General features: G+C 39.6%; 1 protein-coding gene across 1 annotated transcript in view; it reads left to right on the plus strand.

Moving 5' to 3' along the window:
* HSF5 (heat shock transcription factor 5) overlaps positions 1–24,243 on the plus strand; it is a 67,773-nt gene extending 43,530 nt beyond the window's left edge. Inside the window, exon 6 of the mRNA XM_004041279.5 lies at positions 21,986–24,243. Coding sequence (XP_004041327.3) covers positions 21,986–22,056 — 71 coding nt within the window. The 3' untranslated portion in view covers positions 22,057–24,243. The remainder of the gene's footprint in view (positions 1–21,985) is intronic.
* The last annotated feature ends 1,006 nt before the right edge of the window (positions 24,244–25,249 follow it).

A 25,249-nucleotide genomic window follows, 5' to 3' on the forward strand; every position in this document is an offset into this window, starting at 1 on the left:
TCTATTGAATATTCATTGATATATTTGGCTGAATTTATGCCAGTAGCACACTGTTTTGATTACTGTAGCTTTGTAATATGTTTTGAAATCAAGAAGTGTGAGTCCCCTAACTTTGTTCTTTTTCAAAATTGTTTTGGCTATTTGGGTTCCCTTGAGATTCCATACGAATTTTAGTATGAATTTTTCTATTTCTTTAAAAAAAATTCACTGAGATTTTGAAAGGCATTGTATTGAACTGTAGATTGCTTTGGATAGTGTAGACATCTTAACAATATTTCCAGTCCATGAACATGGAATGTGTTCTACTTATTAGTGTCATCTTTAATTTCTTTCAGCACTGTTTTGTAATTTTCAGTGTAAAAGTCTTTTGCCTCATTCGTTAGATTTATTCCTATTTTATTCTCTTTGATGCTATTGTAAATGAAATCTTTACTTTTAAGTTTTAATCTCACAAACAGTGCACAAATACATTCTCCTTGTAAGAACTGCTAAGGCCAGAATTCCCTTTGACTACTACCTCCCCATACTGTTCCCTTTATGTCTTCCCCAGACGTAACCACATGTTTTTTCTACATCATCTTAGTAATGGCACAGTCACTCGAATAAGCAGATAACCTTTTCAGATAATACTCTGGAGGGAAAAGTTTCTCTTATATAAGTTTGGGTATATTTGTTAAAAATTATTCTCATTACTTTATGGTTACACGTACTAGACTACTGAACTAATATAACAAGAGAAACTAAAAAGAAAGTTAAAGGATAGATACCTCTGATTATGATTTAAGAACAGTATATTCAAAGGTTCAGAGACAAGATGATTTCCTGAGTGTATACAAAGGAAGAGATGCTTGAGACTGAGGGATGGGGTTGGTTGGTAGGGGTTGGGTTGAGGCAGAGGGCTCGAGAACAGGCAAGTTGATTAACGGGTCATATATAGAGTAGTTAACACATCCACATATCCTTGCCTCCTTCTGAAGAGCGTTGGTAGCTAGAAATTGGATGTTTCTCCTTTAAAAAAAATGAAAGACAGGGGTGGGACTTAGAAATCTCTGTTTCAGCAGTCGGCAAGTTGGGGAACTAAGAATGAAAGGACTGGTCAGGTGCGGTGGCTCACACCTGTAATCCCAGAACTTTGGGAGGCCAAGGCAGGTGGATCACAAGGTCAGGAGTTCGAGACCAGCCTGGCCAATATGGTGAAACCCTGTCTCTACTAAAAAATACAAAAATTACACTTTGGGAGGCCAAGGCAGGCAGATCACGAGGTCAGGAGGTTGAGACCATCCTGGCTAACACAGTGAAACCCCGTCTCTACTAAAAATACAAAAAATTAGCCGGGCGTGGTGGTGGGCGCCTGTAGTCCCAGATACTCGGGAACTGAGGCAGGAGAATGGCATGAACCTGGGAGGCGGAGCTTGCAGTGAGCCGAGATCACTGCCTCTGCACTCTAGCCTGGGCAACAGAGCGAAACTCTGTCTCAAAAAAAAAAAAAAAAAAAAATGCAAAAAATTAGCTGGGTGTGGTGCTGCATGCCTGTAGTCCCAGCTCCTCAGGAGGTTGAGGCAGGAGAATCACTTGAATCTGGGAGGTGGAGGTTGCAGTGAGCAGAGATGGCACCACCGCACTCCAGCCTGGGCAACAGAGACTACATCTCAAAAAAAAAAAAAAAAGAATTAAAGGACTAGCTAATTCTAGCCCATCTCTTCCACTTATGAGACAAACTCTACCTGGTTTGTCTCAGATATGCAAGGCTTATTTTTCAAATGTTAATGTTATTCACCATATTAACAATATAAACGAGAAAAACTATGACCATTTAATAGATGCAGGGAAAGCATTGGACAAAATTTTGCACTATTTTATAGTAAAAACTCTCAACAAACTAGGAATGGCAGAAAATTCCTCAAACCAATAAAAGAGTATCTATAAAGTATGTACAGTAAAGATCATAATGGTGAAAAGCTAAACCATTTACCCCCCAGAGACTAGGAACAAGGCGAGGATGGCCACTTTCCCTACTTATCTTCAACACTGTACTGGAGGACCTCACCCTTGAAATAAGGTGAAAAGTTATATACATCCTGTATGTTTACAACTCTTTGACTTTGAACACATAGCCACAGCCAATTAATTTTAGGGTAGTTTTGGAAAAGAAATCTTTGGCTAGGTGACCATGTACCCACCTAAGCATTCCACCACCATGGAAGAAGAGGTAAATGACTTCTGGGGGACAGCCTCTGCCAAATCCACTGCTTTGACTACCCAATTATCAGAGCACAGCCATGTTAGTATACATAGAACATGCTCACATTCTCCCCAAGAGAGACAGTGCCAAAGACCCATACAATTATGGCATCCTGCTTAAAGTCAGGATCTCTTGAGTATTATGAAATTCTTTTCTGTTAGATGGCTCTTCTTTGTCTCGTAACATAAAAAACAAGTTATCCATCCTCCCCCCTCACTCACACATACCCAAATTAGAATATTAGAATAGGATATATAACAAGAAAAACTTTCACTCAAAAAAGAGAAAAATAGGAAACATACAACAGTCGCTGTTTCACAGCATTTATCAAATCCTGCTGGACGGAAACTGCAAAGATTTTCTGCCTTGACAGTAGGATAAATTCCTTGGTTAGCCCATCAGTGAAGCCCTGCTTTTGCTTTCTGGGAGTATTTTTCTATTTGTTGTCTCCATCACCTCTGGCGTTCCCTTCCAAGAGGGCTCTTCCTGGTTCACTATCCTTCATGGACTCATCTGAAGTGGTCCTCAGGGATATGCTTTTTTTTTTTTTTTTTTTTGGAATGATCAAGTTTTTGTTGCCTACTTCTTTTCAAAGCCAACTTTTGTATTTGTTAATTTTTTCCATTGTCTGTTTTCTATTTCATTGATTTCTACTCTTATCTATATTATTTCCTTTCTTGTATCATTTTGGGTTTACTTTCTTCTTCCTTTTCTGATTTTTTAAGGTGGAACTTCAGGTCACTGATTTTAGATCTTCTTTTCTAAGATTAACATTTAAAACTATACATTTCCCTTTAAACATCGCTTCAGCTGCATCCAGCAAAGTTTGGTGTTGTATTTCCATTATCACTCAGTTAAAAATATTTTCTTTTTCCTTGTGATTTTGTCTTTGATTCATGCATTTTTAGATTTATTCCCAGATATTTAAATAAATTTATATTTATTTCCAGATATTTGAGGTTTTCCTAATTACTTTATTGTTATCGATTTCTAATTTAATTGTGTTGTGGTCAGAGAATACATTTTGTATAATTTTGATCCTTTATATTTATTGAGACTTGTTTCATGGCCCGGTGTATGGTCTGTCTTGGTGAATATACCATTTGCACTTGAAAGTAATGTGTATTCTGCAGTTGTTAAATGTAGTGTTCTATCTGTCAATTAGATTAAGTGTTGATTATGTTGTTCACATCTTTCCTATTCCCTGAATCCCCTATGTCTTAATTTTTTTAAACCTCTCATATTTTTTTCCTCCACATTTCCTTTTTGAGTTATTTCTTCTACCTTCATGTTCACTCTTTCTCTGAGACTAGGTCTAATGTGCTGTTTGACTCATCCACTGAGTTATTAATTTGATTATTTTTCAATTCTAGGATTTCTGTTTGTTTTTTTTTCCAGACCTCTGGTCACATTTTTGAGTTTCTAGTTATCTGCCAAAATTTTTCAAGCTTGGAATTTGCCTCCTTGAAATAGTAAGCATGGTTGTTTTCTTGCTGAATTCTGGTAATTCCAGTATATGGAGTTTCCACAGGTCTCTTTCAGTTGTCTCATTTGTGTTGGTTCTCAACCATAGTGGCTACTCCCTCATGTAACTGGTTATTTTCGCTGTATGCTGGACATAGTATTTGAAGAATAGTATTTGAAAAGTTACTTGTAAAAATAATTTAAGGCCTAGGATGACATTATCTTCCTCAAATAAGATTTGTTTCCACCAGGCAATTGGGGTCACTGGCAATTAGGGATCACCTTAATCCAGTTCAGAGCCTGAGATTTTTCTGACCACAAACTGTGCAACGGCTTGTTTCCCTGTGGTTCATCCTCTCCTGGGTGCAGCTTATTGAGATCCTAGCCATAAAAGTGGGAATCTCATCAGAACTCAACCTTTGACAAGCCCAGTCCCTGACATTTGTCCCTCTAGACCCAAAAGGCAAAGCTCAGCCTCTCAATCTCCTACAGACGGCAAATGTCACAAAGGTAAAAGTAGCCTCAAGTACCAGGCTTACCTCTCTAGATCCCCACTCTCACCTGACACTCAGCCCAGTCATTCTTTACTATCTCATTACCTTTTGAGACTTCATTGTTTCTATCATCTGTCCAGGTTTTTTAGTTGTCTTCAATAGGAGAGCTGGTCTTAATTATCAGGCCTGACATTACCAGAAGTGGTCATATCATTAAAAAAAAAATTCTTACCTCTTTACCCTTCCATTTTTCCTATTTTTTCTTTAGTCCAGTATTGGATATGCTGAGATGACTTCTCTCTCTGTTTTTTTCTTTGAAATTTGTTATACCTTTATCTTTTTTCTATTTTGTGGAATGTTCCTCAGATGAAACTTTCAACTGTTTAATTTTAAAAATTTGGCTACTAAATTTATAATTTCCAGCTGGGCATGGTGGCTCATGCCTGTAATCCCAGCACTTTGGGAGGCCAAGGCGGGGGGATCACCTGAGGTTGGGAGTTCCAGACCAGCCTGACCAACATGGTGAAACCCCGTCTCTACTGAAAATACAGAATTAGCTGGGCATGGTGGCGCATGCTTGTAATCCCAGCTACTCAGGAGGCTAAGGCAGGAGAATTGCTTGAACCCGGGAGGTGGAGGTTGCAGTGAGCTGAGATCACGCTGTTGCACTTTAGCCTGGGCAACAAGAGCAAAACTGCGTCTCAAAAAAAAAAAAAAATTATAACTTCTAACAGCTCTTTTTTATTCTATTCTATAATTGTTCCTTTTTGGGGGAACTTGCTGTTCTTTTATATGGATATAATATCTTCTTATAGCTCTTTGAGGATACTAAATGGAAGGGCTGGTTTTGAAGTTGTTTTCCCACAGCATATGTCAGTTTCCTCTACGTTCTTTCTGGTTTTTTTTTTGTTGTTGTTGTTGTTGTTTTTGTTTTTTTTTCCGTTGGCTTTCTTCCCTATTCAAGAATGGAGCATTAAAAAGCTTATTAGAAGCTCTGTTGACAAGATTTGCCAACTGTTGGGGTTTAGCTTAATGTTAATCAGCATGTACCAGCAATTTTTTTTATTTATTATTATTTTTTTTTGAGGCAGGGTCTCACTCTGTTGCCTAGTCTGGCATGATCATAGCTCACTGCAGCCTTGATCTCTGGGCTAAAGTGATCCTCCCACCTCAACCAACCTACCCCCAACCCCCCAAAGAAGTAGCTGGGACTACAGGCACATGCCACCACACCTAGCTGATTTTTTTTACTTTTCAAAGAGATGGAGTCTCACTGTGTTGCCCAGGCTGATCTCCAACTCCTGGCCTCAAGCAATCCTCCCAACTTAGCCTCCCAAAGTGCTGGGATTACAGGTGTCAGCCACCATGCCTGGCCTAAAGACACTTCTTAGTGCAACTTCAGGTTGGGGTATTGAAGCAGTTGGATTCATGACCCAGTTACTGAACTCTAGTCAAATAAGTTGTCAACCACAGGCAGTCAAATATTCCCTTCCATCTCTGCTTGCACACTAGGTACCTCTAGCCCGAGTTTATCTCTTCTTTTAGGGCTTTGCTGAATGTGTCAAGAAATAGTCAACACCTTGTGATTTTTGTCAATCTTTTCCCCCATGGTTGTATGTTCACTTGGCATGTGTGGTCTGACTTCCATGGTGTCACAGGTAATGATTTTACCAAAAGTGTTGGCGTGGATAACAAAGATCACCAATATTCTAGCTTGCTGTGTCCTAACCATGTGCTGCCTGACTGCAAAGCCAGTAGCAGATATAATCATGTATCCCTTAATGACAGGAATGTATTCTGAGAACTATGTCATTAGTTAATGTTATTGTTGTATAAACATTGTGAATTGTACTTACACAAACCTAGATGATGTTGCCTACTACATACCTAGGCTGTATAGTATAGCCTATTGCTTCTAGGCTACAAACCCTTACAGCATGTTACTGTATTGAATATTGTAAGCAATTGTAATACAGTGGTATTTGTGTATCTAAACATAGCTAAGCATAGAAATGGTACAGTAAAAATAGAGTACAATCTTACAGAATCATCATCATCTATATGGTCTGTCATTGACCAAAATCAACCAATTATTTTTTTTTTGGCAATTTGATTGGCAAAACTTTAACTGTTGATAATATCCAGCTTTGATAAAGGTATAGAGAAAAGGAACCTTCTCTATGCTGTAATTGGAATGTAAATTCATATAGCCCTATAAAGGACAATTGGCATTATTTATAGATAACTAAAATGCTTATGAGTTTTGACTCAGGAACTCTACTCCTGGGAATCTCTCCTGTAGAAATGTGTATATTCCCAAAGGTACTCAAAATAAGTTTGCTATAGTGTTATTTATAATAGCAAAACTTTGGGAAAAGCATAAATGCCTGACAGTGGGGAACCAGATACATTATGACATCTACGTAATAAAATACTGTGCAACCATTTAAGAAACTAAAGTAGCTTGATGTGTTGTGACCTGGAAAGACAGTAAGTGTTCATAAAGTGTTCAGCAAATGCATAAGTTGCAACACAATATGTCTAGCACAACCCCCTTTCTAGAAAGAAAGAAAAGAAAGTATATGCTGTAAAATTATAGAAAAAAGTCTGGAAATATGCGATATAGCTGATAAATATAACACTAGTTATCTCTCAGAAGATAGAATGTATGGGTGCAGGGGTATTTAACTTCTCAATTTGTATATGTATATATAATAGGATTACGGGAAATTTTCACCATCTGTATTCTTCTATGTTTTTCAAATTTTAAAAAATCTAAAAATACTAAAAGTAGTTTAAATACTTGAAGTGTTCCTATAGCATGAATATAAAAGCCTTAAAGTAATAGAAATGAACAATTTCAGAGTGTTTTTAAAAAATATTTATATCCCAGATAGTAAACTGACTTTTGAGGTTTAGATATGATTGACTCAAGATAAACTTACCCTATACCAAGAATGCCTTTCTAAGATTTCTGAGACTTTCTAGGGTTCACAGTAGCTTTTATTTTTGAGTTTCTGCTTAAATGTAATTCCAGACTTGTCCATATCTGACCTCCCAGGGCTGTTCTTATCTGTCTGTTCCATGCTATACCAGATGCAGAACTTGGCCCACTTTCTTTGACCTCTTCCTCCCTTTAAGCATTATGCTAGGCATGTGTATGTGTAGCACACTGTTATGAAGATGTCGGGAGGCAGAAATACTGACAGAAATATTTAGAATACCGCAAAAATGGAATTAAAAGGCCCTCAGTCACTTTACGGCATCTTTCCTTGTCACTAGTCAATATGGTCCTCTGCCATGTTGCTTTTTTTCCTTGTACTAGCACCAGACCTTCGTTTCTCTGCTTTCTGTTGTTGTTGTTGTTGTTGTTATTGTTGGTTTTTTTTTTTCTGCTCTTTCCCCAGGTGCTGAATTCCTGTGTTTTACTTAGGCAAAGAAGGTTAGGTATCTCTTCTATTTTCTGATGTTTTTAAGGCGTCATTTTTCCCAACCAGAACAATCTATCGAGACATATTCCTCAACAAAGACAATTACCTCCCTGAGAGGAACTCTGGTGCCTGCTGTTAAAAAAATAATTTCCTCTCTTTCACTACATGTTATGGTTATAAGTGTAACTGATAAAATAATTAGCACAGTAATTATCTTTATTAACTCTTCCTGTTGTATTTTTTCTAAGTAAAGCCTTATCCTTTGGTCAGTGCAGTTAATAGATGAGTCTTAATTGATGTTGGCTTCCTGCTGTGAAACATAAGAGTTGTGAAATCTTGGCATCATTATGACACCTAATCACATTTTCATTTTATTATGGAGAAGAGGAAAATGAGTTATGATTAAGCTAGAACCTCTCTGCTAAAAAAAAAAGTTTTTTAATTAAAGTGTAGGCAGAAATACAATTCATGAAGTTGCAAATGATTCTGCTCTGATAGACCTTGGCCTAGCAGTTGGTCTATGAAAACATGGCTATATGTAAGGTCCCATGGCATTAAGAGACCTTAACCAAAGTCAATGTGTGAGATTAATATACTGCTCATTAAAAACAGTACAGCATATGGTTAGAAAGAAAGCTTTTGGTGTTAGAAAAACCTGCATTAAAACCTGGATTCTGCTCTTTACTGTATGACCTTGGACGTGTTTACCTAATTGAGCTTTGGTGTCCTCATCTGCAAAATGAGGAATATGGATTATAATGATATAAATCATAGAACTGGCTTAGTATTATGCTGGGTTACATAGTAAGTAGTCCATACATAGTAGCAATAGAATTTTAGCAATAATTACTATTATTTTTATAACACTTACTTTTTATTTATTTATTTATTTATTTATTTATTTTGAGACGGAGTCTCGCTCTGTCGCCCAGGCTGTGGTGCAGTGGCGTGATTTTGGCTCACTACAAGCTCCACCTCCCAGGTTCACGCCATTCTCCTGCCTCAGCCTCCCGAGTAGCTGGGACTACAGGCGCCCGCCACCATGCCCGGCTAATTTTTTGTATATTTAGTAGAGACGGGGTTTCACCATGTTAGCCAGGATGGTCTCAATCTCCTGCTCGCCTCAGCCTCCCAAAGTGCTGGGATTACAGGCATGAGCCACAGCGCCCAACCAATATTTACTGTTCTTATGTTTATTACCACTGGTTACTTTTCAGATGGCTAGTCTCTATTTATTTATTTATTTGTTTATTTATTGAGCTGGAGTCTCACTCTGTTGCCTAGGCTGGAGTGCAGTGGCGTGATCTCGACTCACTGCAACCTCCGCCTCCTGGGTTCAAGCGATTCTCGTGCTTCAGCCTCCCAAATAGCTGAGACTACAGGCATGAGCCACCACACAACTGATTTTTGTATTTTTAGTAGAGATGGGGTCTTGCCATGTTGGCCAGGTTGGTCTTGAACTCCTGACCTCAGGTGATCCACCCACCTTGGCCTCCCAAAGTGCTGGGATTACAGGCATGAGCTACCACACCCCGCCTTAGTCTCACTTTAAATTCACATAGGCTGTCAGTGTTGCAGCAGTCCTATAATATTTTCTAGTCAATATATTCCCCATTCTCCAAAGCCACTCTATTATATCCTGTCCTCTCTGCTCCATTTCCAACACTCCTCCTCTCTCTTCATTCGTGGCTGTGACCCTGTTTTGTATCTTACTGAGAAAATAGAAGCAGCTAGAATGAAGCTTTCATATCTTCCCACCAACATATTTATCAGTCTACTTCCAATTGTAACCCTACACGCTGCCTTTCCTTCTGTTATAATGGAAAAGGGCCAGTCCTTTCATTTGTATACAGAATCCTGTCCCCTTTGTTGTACTCACAGACTTAGGACCTACTGCTATCCCCCTTACTCTTCAATAATCACATTGTATCTTTATTTTTGCTTTCCCCCTAAGGCAGAGTCTTCCTCTGTCATCCAGGCTGGAGTGTAGTGGTGTGAATACAGCTCACTGCAACCTCGACTTCCCGGCTCAAGCAATCCTCCCATCTCAGCCTCCTGAGTAACTGGGACCACAGGCTCATGCCACCATGCCCAGCTAATTTTTTAAATTTTTATAGAGACAGGGTCTTGCCATGTTGCCCAGGTTGTCTTGATTTCCTGGTCTCAAGTGATCCTCCTGCCTTGGCCTCCAAAGTGCTGGGATTATAAGAGTGAGCCACAGTGCCTGGCCACATTTTATCTTTTTTTTTTTTTTTTTGAGATGGAGTCTAGCTCTGTTGCCAGGCTGGGGTTCAGTGGCACGATCTTGGCTCACTGCATCCTCCGCCTCCCAGGTCAAGCGATTCTCCTGCCTCAGCCTCTTCCCAAGTAGCTGGAATTACAGGCATGCACTGCCACACCCAGCTAATTTTTGTATTTTTAGTAGAGATGGAGTTTCACCTTGTTGGCCGGGATGGTCTCGATCTCCTCCCAAAGTGCTGGGATTATAGGCATGAGCCACTATGCCCGGCCTAACATTTATCTTTTATGTTAGATAATTCCCATCAGCATGCAAACATGTCATCATAGGTTCTATGTTTAAAAAATCCCTTTGGGCCAGGCACAGTGGCTCATGCCTGTAATCCCAGCACTTTGGGAGGTTGAGGCGGGTGGATCACCTGAGGTCAGGAGTTCTTGACCAACCTGGCCAACATGGTGAAACCCCGTCTCTACTAAAAATACAAAATTAACCATGCGTGGTGGCATGCGCCTGTAATCCCAGCTACTCGGGAGGCTGAGGCAGGAGAATCAATTGAATCCGGGAGGCGGGGGTTGCACTGAGCCAAGAACACGCCACTGCACTTCAGCCTGGGCGACAAGAGTGAAGCTCCATCTCAAAAAAAAAAAAAAAAAAAAATCCCTTTGACCTTTCCTTCATACCTCCATGTAGCTATTCCTCTACTTTTTCTGCTTTCCTTAGAGCAAAGCTCCTTGGAAGCATATCCTTACTTCAACTATTCCAAGCAGATTTTTCTTTCTTCCGCTCAACTGAAACTTCATTTGTCAAGGTTTCCAATGACTGCCATGTTGCCAAATCCAGTAGCCAATTATCAGTCCGTATTTTACTCATTCACCTCAGCAGCATTTGAACAGATTATTTCAACCTTCCTGAAATGCTTTCTTCTGGCTTGTGGAACATCTCCCTTTCCTAGTTTTCACTGGCCAACTCTGTAGTTTCTTTTACTGAATACTCTTCAACTTTCCTAATTTCTAAATATTGATGAACCCCAGAGCTCAATTCTTTCTCTCTCTCTATTCAAGTCCTAGGTAATCTCAACCAGTCTCATGCTTTTATTATCACCTTTGTAGTGGTGTCTCCGAAATCTGTATCTTAAGTCTCAATCTTCTCTGAACCTCACTTGTATACACTACTGCCTACGCTACGTCTTTGGATGTCCAGTAAGTGTCCCAAGCTTAATATATTCTACCTTTTCCCCAATTTTACTTATTTACTTATAAATAAGTAGTATTGGCCAGGCGTGGTGGCTCACACCTGTAATCCCAGCACTTTAGGAGGCCAAGGTGGGCAGGTCACTTGGGCTTAAGTGAGACTAGCCTGGCCAACATGGTGAAACCATGTCTCTACAAAAAACATGCTTGGTGGCAGGTGCTTGTGGTCCTAGCTACTTGGAAGGCTGAGGTGGGAGAATTGCTTGAGCCCGGGAGGCAGAGGTTGTAGTGAGCTGTGATTGTGCCACTGCACTCCAGCCTGGGCAACAGAGCAAGACCTTGTCTCAGATAAATGAATGAATGAATGAATGAATGAATGGTACTTCTAGTCATCTGGTCAGCCACAACTCTTGGAGTCTCCCTTGACTCCCTCCTCTCACATGTCCAGTCCATCAGCAAATCTTATCAGCTCACTGTAGATGCAGATCCAGAATCTGACCATTTCTCACCTCCTTTATTTGGTGTCGCCATGGTCCAAGCTACTACTTTCTCTTGCCTAGATGACTGCAGTAGCTTCTTAAGGTTTTTCTGCTTCTGCTCTTGGCCCCTACAGTCTTTTTCTGCCAGAGTGATCTCTTAAATCAGTAATTATTTTCCCATCTAAATTTATTTAATAGTTTTCTATATATATATGTAGAAGAAAATCTGAGAATCCTTACTGTGGTCTTCAAGATGCTGAATGATTTGGCTCCTGGCAACTGTTCTGGCTTCATCCCCTACTACCTTCTATCTCCCTCATCTAGTCCAGCCCCAGCAGTTTCTTCACTATTGTTTGAGCATACCAAGATTGCTCCAGCCTTTACACTTGCTGTTATCTCTGCCTGAAATGTTTTTCACCCAGATTTTCACATGGTGTGTTCCTTCATTTCATTCAGTCCTCTGCTCAGATGCCAGCTCATCACAGAAATCTTCCTGACCATGCCATCTGAAATGGCACCCTGTTCCCCATGTCCTGCCCTCCTTCAGTCTTTATTCTTCTTTGTTTTTCTTCTGCAATGCCTATTACTACTTGCTATTTTTCTATAATTCCCACCCCGACTCTTTCTAGAAGGTTAGTTCTCTGTGGTTGTTTTACCCATTGTTGTATCCCCAGGACCTAGAATATTACCTGTGGCACTCCTTGTTGGATAAATAAATGAATGAGTTGCTTTTTTTCTCCATATACATTCTTATCTTACTAATGTACTTTTTAAAAATTTATGGAAAAATGCAGTCTTTTAAAAAATTGTGATAAATGCTCATAAAATTTACTATCTTAACCATTTGAAAATGTACAATTCAGTTAATGCCACTGCTACCATCACCACCATTTCTCTCCAGAACTCTTTTCATCTTGCAAAACTGAAACTCTATACCCATTAAACAGTAAGTCTCCATTTCCACTGTCCCCTGAATGCTGGTAGCCACCATTCTACTTTCTGTGTCTGTGTCTATGTCTACATTTTGTCTCTATGAGCAGTCTTTTAGTTAACCACTAAGAGGTAAGGTTTGAATATTTGGGGAGTCAAACCACCCTCAGGTTTCTTTTAGCAAGTACTTACTGAATGCCTGCCTTGGGCTTGGTACTGTGCTAGGTCCAATAGGGTTACACAAGTGGTGTCCTCTACAGTTCTCTTCTGCTGGAAACAAGAATTGTATATGTTTTACAAAAGACACCATTCCATATCTCATTACCATACTCTGATACTGAAAACTAAGATATGTTTTGGTATGTGTATTAGTCAGGCTCTTACAGAGAGATAGAACCAATAGGATATATATGGTCATGCACGGCATAATGACATTCAGTCAATGACAGCCCATATATATGGAACAGTGGTCCCGTAAGATTGTAAATAATGACATTCAGTCAATGACAGACCATATATATGGAACAGTGGTCCCGTAAGATTGTAACACTGTAGTTTTATGGTACCTTTTCTATGTTTAGATACATAAATACTTACTATTGTGTTACAATTGCCTACAGTGTTCAGCATAGTAACTTGCTGTACTGGTTTGTATCCTAAGAGAAATAGGCTATACCATATAGCCTTGGTATGTGTATTAGTCCGTTTTCACACTGCTGATAAAGACATACCCGAGACTGGGCAATTTACAAAAGAAAGAGGTTTAATAGACTTACAGTTCCACGTGTCTGGGAGGCCTCACAATCATGGTGGAAGGTGAAAGGCATGTTTCACATGGCAACAGACAAGAGAAGAGAGCTTCTGCAAGGAAACTCCCCCTTATAAAACCATCAGGTCTCATGAGACTATTCACTATCATCAGAACAGCACGGGAAAACCTGTCCCCATGATTCAGTTACCTCCTACCAGGTCTCTCCCACAACATGTGAGAATTCAAGATGGGATTTGGGTTGGGGACAGCCAAACTATATCAGTATGTAGTAGGCTATACCATCTAGGTTTGTGTAAATATACAATGTGATATTTGTGCGGGGACAAAATCACCTGATGACACATTTTTCAGAACATATCCCCATTGTTAAGTGACTCATGACTGTATATAGACATATAAGAGGGGATTTATTAGGGAAATTGGCATATACTGTTATGGAGGCTGAGAAGTCCCACACAAGCTGTCTGTAAGCTGGAGACCCTGGCAGTGTAGCTCAGTCCAAGTGTAAAGGCCACAGAACCAGGGAAGCCAATGGTGTAACTTGTCCAAGACTAGAGCCTGAGAGCCAAGGGGGCTTGTGGTGTAAGTCCCAGAGTACAAAGTTTGGGGAGTCTAGAGTTTTGATGTGCAAGGACAGGAGAGGAAGAGTGTACCCCAGCTGCAGACACACTTGCCTTTTCTCCATTTTTGTTCTCTCTGGGCCCCTGGCTGACTGGATGGTGCCTACCCATATTGAGAGCAGATCTTCCCCACCTAGTCCACTCAGACTCACATGCTAATCTTCTCTAGAAACACAGAGACATATCCAAAGATAATGCTTTACCAGGCCAGGTACAGTGGCTCACACCTGTAATCCTAGTACTTTGGGAGGCTGAGGTGGGTAGATAATCTGAGGTCAGGAGTTCAAGACTAGCCTGGCCAACATGGCAAAACCCCATCTACTAAAAATACAAAAATGAGCCGGGTGTGGTGGTGGGCGCCTGTAATCCCAGCTACTTGGCAGGCTGAGGCAGGAGAATTGCTTGAACCTGGGAGGCAGAGGTTGCAGTGAGCCGAGATTGCGCCACTGTGCTCCAGCCTGGGAGACAGAATGAGTGAGACTCCATCTGAAAAAACAAAACAAAGCAAAACAAAAACAGTAAAAAAAACAAAGATAGTGCTCTACCAGATTTCTAGGTATTTCTTAATCCAATGAGGTTGACAAAGTCAACCATAACTATGAATTTTGTATTTATAGCCATTTCCTGCTTTCCCCTTCTTTTTGTCTGGTCATTTCAAATTGACAGGAAAATATACCTTTTTTTTTTAAGGTAAAATTAACATAGAATTAAACATTTAATTTTTTTTTTTTTTTGACGGAGTCTTGCTTTGTTGCCCAGGCTGGAGTGCAGTGGTGTGATCTCGGCTCACTGCAACCTCCACCTCCTGGGCTCAAGTGATTCTCCTGCCTCAGCCTCCCAAGCAGCTGGGATTACAGGCGCCTGCCACTATGCCCGGCTGATTTTGTATTTTTAGTAGAGATCAGGTTTCACCATGTTGGCCAGGCTGGTCTCAAACTCCTGACATCAGGTGATCCATCCACTTCAGCCTCCCCAAAGTGTTGGGATTACAGGTGTGAGCCACCACGCCTGGCCAAACATTTAATTTTTTAGTTTTTATTTTTTTATACAGGGTCTTGCTCTGTCCCCCAAGCTGGGGTGCAGTGGTGTGATCTTGGCTCACTGCAACCTCTGCCTGCTGGGCTCAAGCAATCCTCCTGCCTCGGCCTCCTGAGACTACAGGCATGGGCCACCATGCCTCGCTATAAGTTAAACATTTTAAAGTGTACGATTAAGTGGCATATAGTACATTCATAATGATATACAACCTCCACCTCTATTTAGTTCCAAAACATTTTCAGCACCCCAAAAGAAAAACCCATAACCATTAAACAGTTGTTCCATATTCCCACCTTTCCCCAGCCCCTGGCAACTACCAATCTGTTTTCTGTCTCTATGGATTTACTTATTCTGAATGTTTTATATAAATGAAATAATGCAATATGTGTGTGACATTTGTGTCTAACTTATTTTACTAAGCATAATGTTTTTTAAGGTTCATCCACATTGTAGCATGTAAATCAGTACTTCATTTCTTATTATGGCTGAATAATGTTATGTTATATGTATATACCACAATTTTTTTATCCATTTATTAACTGATGGGCGTTTGGGCTTTTTCTATGTTTCGCCTATTGTGAATAGTGCTATGAACATGCATATACGAGATTTGTTTTAGTAACTGTTTTTGGTTCTTCGGGGTCTATACCTAGAAGTGGAATTGCCGGGTCATATGGTAATTCCATGTTTAACTTTTTGAGGAACTGTTAAACTATTTTCCATAATGGCTGAACTGTTTTACACTTCTGCCAGCAATGCACAAGGGTTCCAGTTTCTCTACATCCTCGCTAATACTTGGTATTTTCCTTTTTAAAAAATTATTATTAGAGCCATCCTTGTGTTGTGAGGTGTATACTTCATTGTGGTTTTTTATTTTTTTCTGAGACAGAGTCTCACTCTGTCGCCCAGGCTGGAGTGCAGTGGCGTGATCTCGGCTCACTGCAAGCTCCGCCTCCCGGGTTCATGCCATTCTCCTGCCTCAGCCTTCCGAGTAGCTGGGACTACAGGCACCCGCCACCACACCTGGCTAATTTTTTGTACTTTTAGTAGAGACAGGGTTTCACTGTGTTAGCCAGGATGGTCTCGATCTCCTGACCTCGTGATCTGCCCAACTCAGCCTCCCAAAGTGTTGGGATTACAGACGTGAGCCACCGCGCCTGGCCTTCATTGTGGTTTTGATTTGCATTCCCCTAATGACTAATCCTTTCATGAGCTCGTTTGCCATTTTTATATCTTCTTTGGAGAAAATATATTGTTTTGAGAACTATAATAACAATATTCAACTTGATGAAATCTTTTTCCTGTTTTCCTTAAATTTATCTTGATTGTACCCATAGCGTGTGCTATTAGAAGAGGAGTTAGTAAACTAAGCCCTGCGGATCAAATCTGGTTTGCTGACGGTTTTTATATGGCCTACATGCTAAGCATGGTTTTTACATTTTTTAATTGTTGGAGGAAAAAATCAAAAGAATATTTCATGATACATGAAAATTATGTGAAATTAAGATTTCAATGTCCATAAAGTTTTATTGGAACACGCAGTCACAGCCGTGCATTTATGTGTTGTCTTTGATTGCTGTCGTGCTACAATAGCAGAATTGAGCAATTGCCATAGGGACCATATGGGCCATAAAGCCTAAAATATTTATTATCTGACTTTACAGGAAAAACTTTGCCAAACTTGTATTAGATGTTCTTGTTCCTTGTTCTTAGCTTCTGATATTTTTGCAGCCCTGATCATTGATGGGCAGAGAAGCCCTTAAGAGAGTGAGGAGGCACCCCTTGTGGGGAGAGCTCAAAATGGAATAGCATTCAGTTTAGTTCTCATAGATGACCAAATGTTTTTTATCTTGATAGATACTAAATTTCAATTTAAAATATTAATGATAGGAACCAAATAAAAAATTTCTAAAATATCATTTAAATTTCATCTGTCATTATCATTAAGAGTATCTCTCATCAATAATGTTCCAACTCTTAAAATACATTATTTATGATGAATACAAGAGAATCTCATGAAATCCTCCTCTAAAGACTCCTTTGGCCCCCACATCCTGAAATGCTATAATTCTAACATTAACTGTTGGAATATCATTATGTTGCTCAATATCACATTGAACAGGAGCATCTTATATTGCAGAACTTATCAGTGCCCTTCCGTAACTAAATTATAAAAATTTAAAAACTAAATTAAAATTTTCTTTAACCTGTGTAAGAAGGGACATCTTCTCACACTTGAAGCTTTATTTGACATTTTTATTTTTATTTTGTTTTATTTTGAGATAGTGTCTCTGTTGCCTAGTCTGAGTGCAGTGGTGTGATCAGCTCACTGCAGCCTTGACCTCCTGGGCTCAAGCTATCCTCCTGCCTCAGCCTCCTGAGTAGCTGGGACTATAGCCACATGCCACCACACTCAGCTAATTTATTTTTGTATTTATTTTTATTTTTTTATAGAGACAGGGTTTCACCATGTTGCCTAGGCTGGTCTCGAACTTCTGGATGCAAGCGATCTACCCTCCTCAGCCTCCCAAAGTGCTAGGACTATAGGTGTGAGCCACCACACCTGGCCAACATTTTTTTTTCATAAGAGACTTCGAATTGATTAGGTGTCCAAATTGTAGTGATTTCAGTGATGTGTATTTTGTTAGGGAGGAGGTTATTCATTACAGCCACTGGCATGCTTTGTGTAGCTCTTTTGAGTACCTGCTGACTTAAGGAAATACCTTTTAAATAAAAAATACCAAGAGGTAAAGAATATTAGACTGAATCATGCTCTTCTGATTTCTGCAATGGTATTACCCTAAACCAAATGTGCCCAAATATTAATCTCATTGTGGGAACTACACTCTGATAGGATGTTTAGTTTTACAGTCAAAGGAAACTGAATGTTTAAGAGCAAAGTTCAATTCATTCCTGAAGAAAATACTTCCCATTTTATAGCTATTGGATTATGGATGAGATTTTATTAAGGTAATAGCCCCAAAACCCTAGAGGATGCTCTTGGTAGGAATGATCATTCCCAAACAAGTAGATGCAATGCTCTTGTCTCTTGGGGCCTTTCAGCTCTCAAGCCTGTGATTCCCAAATACTTATCTTCTCTGATGAATATGCAAGTTTATCTTTTGAGTGAAGGCATATAAACCTCTAGCAACACCAAGCTAGTCTATGTCTTTTTGTATTTTTATTGATTTCTGTACTCCTTAGCTCCTTGATTGGCAACTTTGTTAATGAAGGAAGCTTGCTTTAATAAAATTATGTTTAGATGCTTGTTGTTAGAAGCTGTGTGCCAAATGCTACTTTAAAGCCCAATTATTAAAATTCAGTGGGTTTGTTACTACTGTTCTTCAGTCTGCCTCCCCATTTGAGAGCTGTAGTTGCTTTAACAGTCATTTCCTTTGTCCTTATCAATAATTACTACTCTGCTTTCAAAGTAGGGTTACAACTGGGTCTATTCATATTCCAAAATCTTATTTTAGTATTTTCTACCACCATATGGCCTGTCCTTTACGGAGCTGGTATGTCTCTATAGGTTTAGAAAATGATCATAGTTAGGTGTTATTCTTTTTGGTCAGCTTTCAAAAATCCTGATGCCTAGGTTGCATTCCACACCAATTAAATTAAATTAGAATGTCTGAGGGTGGGAGGGGCCCCAAGCATCAGTAATTTTTAAAAAGTCCCAGGTGATTCCAATATGTAGCAAGGTTTGGAAACCATTGGCTTTACTCATTAGCCAAATGGCTTAGAGGCTCTTCCTCCTAGTTATCTACTAACTAATCAGGATTAATTACATGACCTTAACACAATGCATTTAGCTACTTGAAAAATAGATGTTATGTAAATGTATTACTGTTATCATTATTATCATTATTACTTAAACTTCAGAGAAGCCATTTTATGGTAAAATGTGCATAACATAAAAGTTACCATTTTAACCTGGTTTTTTTTTTTTTTTTTGAGATAGAGGTCTTACTATGTTGCCCAGGCTGGAGTGCAGTGGCTATTCACAGATGCAATCATAGCACACTGCAGTCTCAAGTAATTCTCCTGCTTCAGCCTCCCAAGTAGCTAGGACTACAGGCGTGCATCACCATACCTGGCGCATTGTAATTTTTTTTTTTTTTTTTTGAGGTGGAGTTTCACTCTTGTTTCCCAGGCTGGAGTGCAATGATGCAATCTCGGCTCACTGCAACCTCCGCCTCCCAGATGCAAGCGATTTTCCGATTCTCCTGCCTCAGCCTCCCGAGTAGCTGGGATTACAGGCATGTGCCACCACGCCCAGCTAATTTTGTATTTTTAGTAGAGATGGGGTTTCACCATGTTGGTCAGGCTGGTCTCGAACTCCTGACCTTGGGTGAGCTGCCCGCCTCAGCCTCCCAAAATGCTGGGATTACAGGTGTGAGCCACCGCACCCGGCCTCATTGTAACCATTTTTAAGTATACAGTTCAGTGGCATGAAATACATTCACATTTGTATTTCATGTGAATACAACCATCACTACCATTCATCTACAGAACTCCTTTCATCTTCCCAAATGGAAACTCCGTACCTATTAAACAACAGCCCTTGGCACCTACCATTCTATTTTTTGTCTCTGAATTTGACTATTCCAGCTACCTCATATAAATGGAATCATATAGTATTTGTCTTTTGTCTTTTTGTGATTAGTTTATTTCATTTATCCTAATGCCTATTGACGTAGCATGTGCCAGAATTTCCTCCATTTTGTTTGTTTGTTTGTTTTTTTGAGACAGGGTTTTGCTCTGTCACCCACACTGGAGTGCAGTGGTGCCGTCATAGCTCACTGCAGCCTTGAATTCCTGGACTCAAGCAATCCTTCTGCCTCAGCCTTCTGAGTAGCTGGGGCTACAGGCATGTGCCACCACTCCTGGCTTTCTTCCTCCTTTTTTTTTTTTTTGAGATGGAGTCTCGCTCTGTCGCCCAGGCCGGAGTGCAGTGGCGCCATCTCGGCTCACTGCAACCTCCACCTCCCGGGTTCAAACAGTTCTCCTGCCTCAGCCTCCCTGGTGGCTGGGACTACAGGCGCCTGCCACCACGCCCGACTAATTTTTTGTATTTTTAGTAGAGATGGGGTTTCACCGTATTAGCCAGGATGGTCTTGATCTCCTGACCTTGTGATCTGCCTGCCTCGGCCTCCCAAACTGCTAGGATTACAGGCATGAGTCACCACTCCTGGTCCCGCTTTATTCCTTTTTAAGGCTAAATAACATTCCGTTATATGTGTATACCACATTTTGTTTATCCATTCATCTGTTGATGGATACTAGGATTTCTTCTCCCTTTTGCCTATTGTGAATAATACTGCTGATTATACTGCTGTGATCATGGGTGTATGAGAAACTCATTTTAAGTGATAAACTGATAAACTCTCCTTCCACAAAATACTTATGTGGATAAATTACTTGTTCTATATGGCTAGGTTGTAGTTCACCAGATGAGTAAGCACCTACCCCTGGTGTCTAGTCTGTCTTTTACAAAATATGGCAAAAATTAGGTACTATTTCAAATGCTTTCTAGATTTTCTACCAAGTGGTAGTAGAATTCCATTTTATTTGAATCAGCTATCCTGCTCGAGCTGTGGATCAATCCTGTAGAGGCTGTGTTCCAAAAATGTAGCAACAAAATTCTTTGTATGTTGAGAATGAAATAAAGGGTTTGTGCTGTATACTTTAACTCACAAATGCTAAAGCAAAGTTGTAAACTTCAAAACCAACCTAAAAATGCTCCCTGGGCCGGGCGCAGTGGCTCACGCCTGTAATCCTAGCACTTTGGGAGGCCAAGGCGGGCAGATCACGAGGTCAGGAGTTTGAGACCAGTCTGGCCAACATAGTGAAACCCCATCTCTACTAAAGATATAAAAAATTAGCCAGGTATGGTGGTGTGCGCCTGTAATCCCAGCTACTTGGGAGGCTGAGGCAGGAGAATCCCATGAACCCAGGAGGCGGAGGTTGCTATGAGCTGAGATTGCACTCCAGCGCAGGTGACAGTGTGAGACTCTGTCTCAAAAAAAAAAAAAGCTCCCTGGTCATGTTGCTCTAGAAGTTGTAAGCACATTAGCTTGAAGCTAGAAGCCACTTTAAGATCCTTTTATTGCTGCCTGTGTTCCTCTGATAGGCGTTTTAGCTCAACTTCTACACATGGTCTTAGCTTTTTTGTATTACAGAACCTAGTACCTAATTTGCATTTTTACTTCTTTCATTCTTAATGAACCACTGTGTGAGGACATGCTTTCTTTTTTATGGACAGTTCAGCTAGGTGTTTTTACAAGAATTCAGCTGTGTTAGTCAATAAGTGGGAATTTTATAGAGTCAATCAACTTTGGAAAAATGGTGATTACTTATTTTAACATTGTTTTTTCTGAAGGCATTGCCTTTTCATGTTCCCACAACCCACCCACCTACTCTTACAGCATGAAGGAAATGAATTTTTATTTGTATGTGTATATTCACTTTGATCCCTTTGACACTTTTCCTTACTTTTTCACTTACAATAAAAGGCAATTGAAGGCCAGGCACCGTGGCTTACGCCTGTCATCCCAGCACTTTGGGAGGCCAAGGTGAGTGGATCACTTGAGGTTAGGAGTTCGAGACCAGCCTGGCCAACATGCTGAAACCCCGTCTCCACTAAAAATATAAAAATTAGCCTTGCGTGGTGGTGCATGCCTGTAATTCTAGCTACTTGGGAGGCTGAGGCAGGATAATCACTTGAACCCAGGAGGCAGAGGTTGCAGCGAGCCGAGATTGTGCCACCGTACTCCAGCCTGGACGATAAGAGCAAAACTCCGTCTCAAAAAAAAAAAAAAAGGCAACTGAGGTGAAAAGAGTCTTGGCCATACTACTGAAAAGGAGGGACACTAAAATTTGTTGGTCTCTTTGGGTTACAACTGGGCTGCATCAGTGTGCTTTAGAGTTACAGGAATATCCCGAAATTGAGAATCTGATGGGACTATACAATTTTAGAGCCAGTTCTACAGGTGAGACATAGACAACTTGTTCTGCTTGTCTGAAAACTTGTCTATAGAACTCTACAGAGAGGCTAAGAGGGAGTAAACTATCCTTTCTTTCTAGATCTTCATCTGCTGGTGGACGTGGCCTGCAAGCAGGAGCGCTTTCCAAATGAGGAAGAATTAAAAGAGTGAGGAATGAATGACAAATGTGACATTGTGCACTAGCTGTAGCTGGAGGCAGACTAGCCTTGCACATGACAAACTGTTGGGATTTTTTCAGTTCTGTTAAGGAAAAAAAGTATTTTTTGTTTCATTAATTGAGAATTTTGTTAATTGAGAATTGGGAATTTGTATGTACTACAGTGGTTCAGTTCAGATTATCTGCCTTGACAAACTACTGAACATCTAGCAGCCACGTTTTTTGGCTGCCCAGATCCCTTTTAAATGAAAAGTTCTGACCTTCTGTTATAGTCAAGGAGCATCTAAAAACTGCTCCATCTATGGTACTAAGAATAATCTGTGTGTGTGCTGATTTGTTGTCTTGCCACTCAAACTGTAGTCAGCACAACTTTAGTGGGGAATTCAGTCTCTCTGATTCAAGTCACAGTGTGATCCTTTTAGAGGAGATCGTGTGAGAAACAAAGGCATGTGAGGTCACCAGCATCACAGGTCTAAATGCATCAGGAATTCCAGGGAAGAAACTCTGGAGAAGAGCTAATTTTCTAAGTGATTAACCAGGAAATTCTCTTACTTCCTAACCCAGCATTCTGTTTTAAGAGCAAGGCATCCGGACTTGGACCATCTATCACACTTAACAGCCCCTGATTCTTTTATATTAATGGAAGCATTCTTCTATTTTCATATCTTTCTTTAATTTTAATGATACATTATCATAAATGGTAAAAAGATTTTATTAATATATCACTTATTTAAATGTCTTTAAAGAAAGTATTTAACTTGTTTAATTGTATTTATAAATGCTGATAGATTTAAAGGTTTTAAAGTTTTATATTTTTATTATTGCAGGACAGAAGGATAAAGGATGCATGTGTAGTATTTTTATTTTGAAGGGAAAATGTACAATGTGTGAACAAAAACATTAAGAGATTTAATATACTATTTTCTTATTTTAGATTTTTACATTCAATAAGTATAAATTCTCATCTATATAAGGTATTGTGTGCAAATTTGGGAAAAAACTGATTAGCAGCCATTTAGCAGAGGCTATGCCTCTGATTTTTAAAGAATGGTTTCAATCTGGTTTAAGCTTCTGAGAGAATTTTGGATAATGGGATAGATGGTAACATTTTTTTCTTATCCCTGTTATAGGATTCTAGATTTGTGCAGTAGGATTGTGGGACTGTGTTTTAGGAGAGAAGGATATCTTGGATGTCCAGTTTCTGTGGTTAATCCCTTACTTGCTTATCCAGTGACAGCAAGAAACTTTCTGATTTAAAGTCTTTCAATTGACCAAAACTTTCTTATTGGATTCTGTTTCAGTTCTCCTATTAAGCACTGCAGAAACGAAAGGAAAGCCTAGGAATATGAAACTAATTAAAAAGGCACTTGGTGATATGACATAGTACTATGCTAGCCGTTGTGGATGTAACAGTTCATTTCTTATACTGCATTGTGCCTTCCCAGTGATGTCAAACCCTACAAATATTACAGAGATCTACTTTTCTGGAAAAGGGTGAGCTCTGTATTGATCTGCAGTGACTCTGTTTAGATATTAAAGTAGGTTCTGAAAAGCGACCTGTGTGGTCCCTCTGATTAGACTAGTTAATGTCTATGTGATGGGCATTTATTTATCTTTATTAGCAAGGTTTAAAAGAGCAAATTATCAAGACACCTGTATCTTTTGGCCAGACTATATAATATTTTGTCAGAGTATGTGAAGAGGAGACCCAATTTCCAAATGAAGGAACTTTGCTTCTTCTCTGTCATGGTGAAGAGCTAATATACTGTGTAGATTTTCCCCTAAATATGGCTTTCTTAGCTTTATAGATGTTGAGATAATATCTTTTGAGGAACACATGTCAAGCAGGAACCTTGGCATAGATTTGGTTTCAGTTGTTTTAAGGCTTAATTAATGAAATGCCTTAATCAGCTTTCCAAACATTTTTATATATGAATACAGCAGACCAAGGAGCTGGATCTCCTGCTATCCTTACACGCCTTGTATCTATCAACTAAAGCTGTCATTAATGACTTGGGCAAAATGGCAAGAGATATAATAAAGTCTTCCTGTGAATTAGCCAGTAGGGTCTGACACAACTAGTCAACTAACAAGGTTCCTGACTAGTACCTCAGTATTTCAGCACCTTAAGCACTGATAAATTTCAATCAGTCAACAATAAAGTGAGTGTTCCAACTAGACTTGTTGTCTTGCTTGTTCTTACTGTTTGGTGATTAATAGAAAATTCAATAATTATGACAGTTAATAGTATAATTCAAATGAGATTTACTTTATTTTTCAAATAATCTGAATTTTAAAAGTTTTTTTTTCATTTGTACTTGAATAGCAATGGAATTTTTAAATGCCATTAGGGATAAGGACAATTCTTAGACATGTTTTACAGAAACCTACATTTTTGGAAAAGGATGAATGATCTTTGATAAATTTAATCAATCCAGAGGTGAAAGTAGATCCTGAAGGATGATCTGTCTCATGTATAAGACTAGCTAGTAGATGTCATTGAGACTTAGGCATTTCATTACAATAGTGATGGCATCTTTATGACATCTCTAGGAAAATGTAGTATTATATCAACCCTAGAGGGTAACTCCAAAACTTTGAAGCTGAAGAATAATTGCTCTTGCAATTCTGGTGACCTAAAACAGTGAACTAAGCTACATAGAGCTGTTTGGTTTGATCTTGAGTTTTTCCAAGTCTCCAGGTTCATGATGCATATCATCATCATTTCCAAATCTCAGAGTTTCCTCAAGAGAGGGCAACTACATTTGTAACTGTCTTCTTTCTGTCAATTAAGTGTGTGTATTAATTACTAGGGCTAGGTCTTTTCATTCCTTTGCACGTTTTAAGCAGGAATAGATGAGGCAAAGCCCATTTGTAGGTTTTTTTTTAGTTTAACTATGTTAAATTAAACTGTGTTGGTCAGGCTGGTCTCAAATTCCCGACCTCGTGATCCACCCACCTTGGTCAACCAAAGTGCTGGGATTATAGGCGTGAGTCACCACGCCTGGCCCAACAAAAATTTTTTTAAAATTAGCAGGGTGTTGGCCAGGCGCAGTGGCTCACGCCTGTAATCCCAGCACTTTGGGAGACCGAGGCGGGTGGATCACAAGGTCAGGAGATGGAGACCATCCTGGCTAACACGGTGAAACCCCATCTCTACTAAAAATACAAAAAATTAGCTGGGCG

This window comes from Gorilla gorilla, chromosome 4 (genome assembly GCF_029281585.2).
Source record: "Gorilla gorilla gorilla isolate KB3781 chromosome 4, NHGRI_mGorGor1-v2.1_pri, whole genome shotgun sequence".
In the NCBI taxonomy this organism is placed as follows: Eukaryota; Metazoa; Chordata; class Mammalia; order Primates; family Hominidae; genus Gorilla; species Gorilla gorilla.